This window comes from Sinocyclocheilus anshuiensis, unplaced genomic scaffold, assembly GCF_001515605.1.
Source record: "Sinocyclocheilus anshuiensis isolate Anshui unplaced genomic scaffold, SAMN03320099.WGS_v1.1 scaffold2375, whole genome shotgun sequence".
Taxonomy (NCBI): Eukaryota; Metazoa; Chordata; class Actinopteri; order Cypriniformes; family Cyprinidae; genus Sinocyclocheilus; species Sinocyclocheilus anshuiensis.
The window spans coordinates 29,056-31,943 of NW_015541652.1; the positions used below are offsets into that span (position 1 = coordinate 29,056).

The 2,888-nt window shown below is 39.6% G+C and overlaps 1 protein-coding gene across 1 annotated transcript; it reads right to left on the reverse strand.

Moving 5' to 3' along the window:
• Positions 1-619: 619 nt before the first annotated feature.
• On the reverse strand, positions 620-2,809 carry LOC107690873 (ependymin). The gene is made up of 5 exons (XM_016489294.1): positions 2,801-2,809; positions 2,586-2,720; positions 1,880-2,066; positions 914-1,001; positions 620-827 (listed from the first exon to the last, which is right to left on the reverse strand). The coding sequence occupies exons 1-5, from the start codon at positions 2,807-2,809 to the stop codon at positions 698-700; spliced, it is 549 nt and encodes a 182-aa protein (XP_016344780.1). The 3' UTR covers positions 620-697.
• Positions 2,810-2,888: the final 79 nt, after the last annotated feature.

The following is a 2,888-nucleotide window of genomic DNA, read 5'->3' on the forward strand; positions in this document are numbered from 1 at the left end:
CACACACTCTCTCCTCAGCTGCCTTACCTATGTGTGTGTTAGCCTATGACCCCAAACAATCACTGTAAAAACCTGAAAAAGAAACTTTATATATACAATACTGGTCAAAAGTTTTGAATAATTCAAAATGTTTTAATGTTTTTGGAAGAGACTCTTCTGCTCACCAAGGCTGCATTTATTTGATCAAAAATACAGTAAAATAGTGAAATATTATTACAATTTAAAACAGCTGTTTTCTATGTGAATATCTGTTAAACTGTAATGTATTTCTGTGATGCGCAGCTGTATTTTCAGCATCATTACTCCAGTCTTCAGTGTCACATGATCTTCAGAAATCATTCTAATATGCTGATTTGCTGCTCAAGAAACATTTCTGATTATTATCAATGTTGAAAACAGAATATTTTTGTGGAAACTGTGATACATTTTATTTTTCAGGATTCACAGATGAACAGAAAGTTAAAAAGAACAGCATTTATTTGAAATAGAAATCTTCTGTAATGTTGTTGTTTCCACTTACTCTATTAATCTCACACAGAAGGTCGAGACGGAGACTAAATAAAGACATGAAACTTTCTGATGAAGACATTTTCATTTATTGTTTAAGGTTTGATCCAGCCGGTCAGATTTCTGCAAACCCACAGAGATCTGCTTCTCATGATTTCAATGTAAAGTCCAGCTGAGGAATCAGTCAGAATCACTGAGACGGACGGATGGCCTTCAGGAAGCTGGTTTTGGGCAGATGTTCCTCCGGAGCCGCTGTGGGACAGAAGAACGGAGGAACGAAGTCTTGAGGATTCTGGACGCCCAGCAGATGATTGTAGAAGCTGCGAGACCAAAGACAGCAGAGAGACTGATGTTAGTGAATGCTGATGAAGTGTGATCTGTGTGTGTGTGTGAGGAGATGCTGGACCTGAAGGTGATCCATCCGGTCTGAGGAGTGAAGACCATCGCACTGACCGGCAGACACGTGAACTCCGTGAAGGTCAGCATGTACTGTGCTGAAGAGCAGACACACGGAGACCTCAGAACATTCATGCAGCGCAGACGGATTCAAAGCAGCTTCACAGTGATGATAATGTTGATCAATTCATCAGTTATGAAACTAATTCAGTTTCAGCTCTACAGAAGACTACAGAGTCATTTTTCAGATCACTAACAGCAGTTAATATGATTCTTTTATCAGGAGTGTTTGTTCATTGTTTAGAGTTTTACTAAATCACAAAACCATATAAGCTTGTTTCCCCACAGAATAAAAAAATGAAGAAGGTAATTGTGACTAATTAATATCGAATCAGAATTGTGCGATATCCACCGTAAGTCTTAGTCTATTGTTAGCTGTAAAAATACAGCATGTTTTGCTGCTTGATATTGCAAACTGGTGTGTCTTACCACATTATTTTAATGTATTATCTTAATTATAAACACACTGGTTTGTAGCGTTATCAGTTTACTGCACGTTGTTATTCTTCTCGTTATTTCCCCGCAGCGGCTAATGAACCGGAAGTCTCGCACACTCACAGAAAACGGCTTACTTCCGCGTTGAAAAATGAGGTGGATACACTTGGAATTGCAAGAAGAGTCAGAAGTCACGTTTATATCTCAAAATTATGAACTTTTTCTCAGAATTCTGAATTGATATCATGCATTTCTAACTTTTTTCTCAAGAGTTGCATGAAACAAAGCCTGAATTGTGAGATTTAAAAAAAGTCACAATTACCTTTTTTATTTGTTTATTCCGTGGTGGAAACAAGCTTCCATACAAACCTGAACACATCAGCTGTTTACTATGGTACTCTGATTTATACCATGGTACTATACGATCACTGTGTTTGACTCTCCAGGCAATCACTGCGTTATACCGCGGTATTACTCTCACCCTGAATCTCAGGAATCTCTCCGACCCAGGAGTTGGTCAGCAGACCCAGACCGGGAACGGACATGGTTCCCAGAATCACCTGACCCATGAAGACGGCGTCGTCTGGGACCCGCGTGGGGTGGAACGAGGACTCCAGAACCTTCTTCTGACAGGACAGCCGCGAGTAATCGATCTCATACATCACACCCTGCGACGAGACGAGAAGAAGCTCTAACAAACAGTTCTTAAATGTTACTACTTATTTCAGAATGTCCAGAGAACATTCAAAAGTAACGTTCCATAACGTTTGGAAAATGATCAAATGTAACATTCACATAACCAAGGAAAACATTAATAGATGTTTCGAACAATCAGAAATAACATTTTCTTTTTTCTTCTTTTTTTTAGCTGGGAAGAACCTTTAACATCCATGGAATCTTTGCTTTGGACAAAAGGTTCTTTAAATCACTAAAATGTTCTTCACACTAAGAAGATAATGGTTCTTGATTACTGAAAGGTTCTCTGAGGAAGCAAAAACGGTTCTTCTGTGGCATCGCTGTGAAAACACCCTTCAGAAAGCCTTATCTTTAAGAGCTTATTTCCCATCTCTGGAAACTTGTTTCTACATTGAAAAAAAAATCTTGCAATTCTGACTTTTAACCGTGCAGTTCTGAGAAAAAAGATCTGCATGGATTGTATGATATAAACTCAGAGTTCTGGGGTGCACCTGTTGGAAGAGCAGCAGCAGATCCATAGAGATGGACTCGTTGAAGACGGTCATGTAGTTCCTGAAGCGGATCTGCTGAGCGTGAGCATCATAAGAGTACGAGGCTGCAGACGTGATGATTCCATCCGCCGCCGTCTGATGACAAACAACAGATTCACACTGAACTATATCAGTAATCAATCAATAATCAATCAATCCACACATAGCAGACTCACCAGAGACATGCTGCCCACATACAGAGTAGGAGACTCTACAAATCAAACCAGCACAGTTTAGTGTGTGTGTGTGTGTGTGTGTGAGTGA

Excerpts from the sequence above, each read along its gene's own strand:
- LOC107690873 (XM_016489294.1), bottom strand. Across the intron at positions 2,067-2,585 it reads TGCTGCTGCTCTTCCAACAG|GGTGTGATGTATGAGATCGA; the intron begins GTGCACCCCAGA and ends GTCTCGTCGCAG. Across the intron at positions 828-913 it reads ACCGGATGGATCACCTTCAG|CTTCTACAATCATCTGCTGG; the intron begins GTCCAGCATCTC and ends TTGGTCTCGCAG.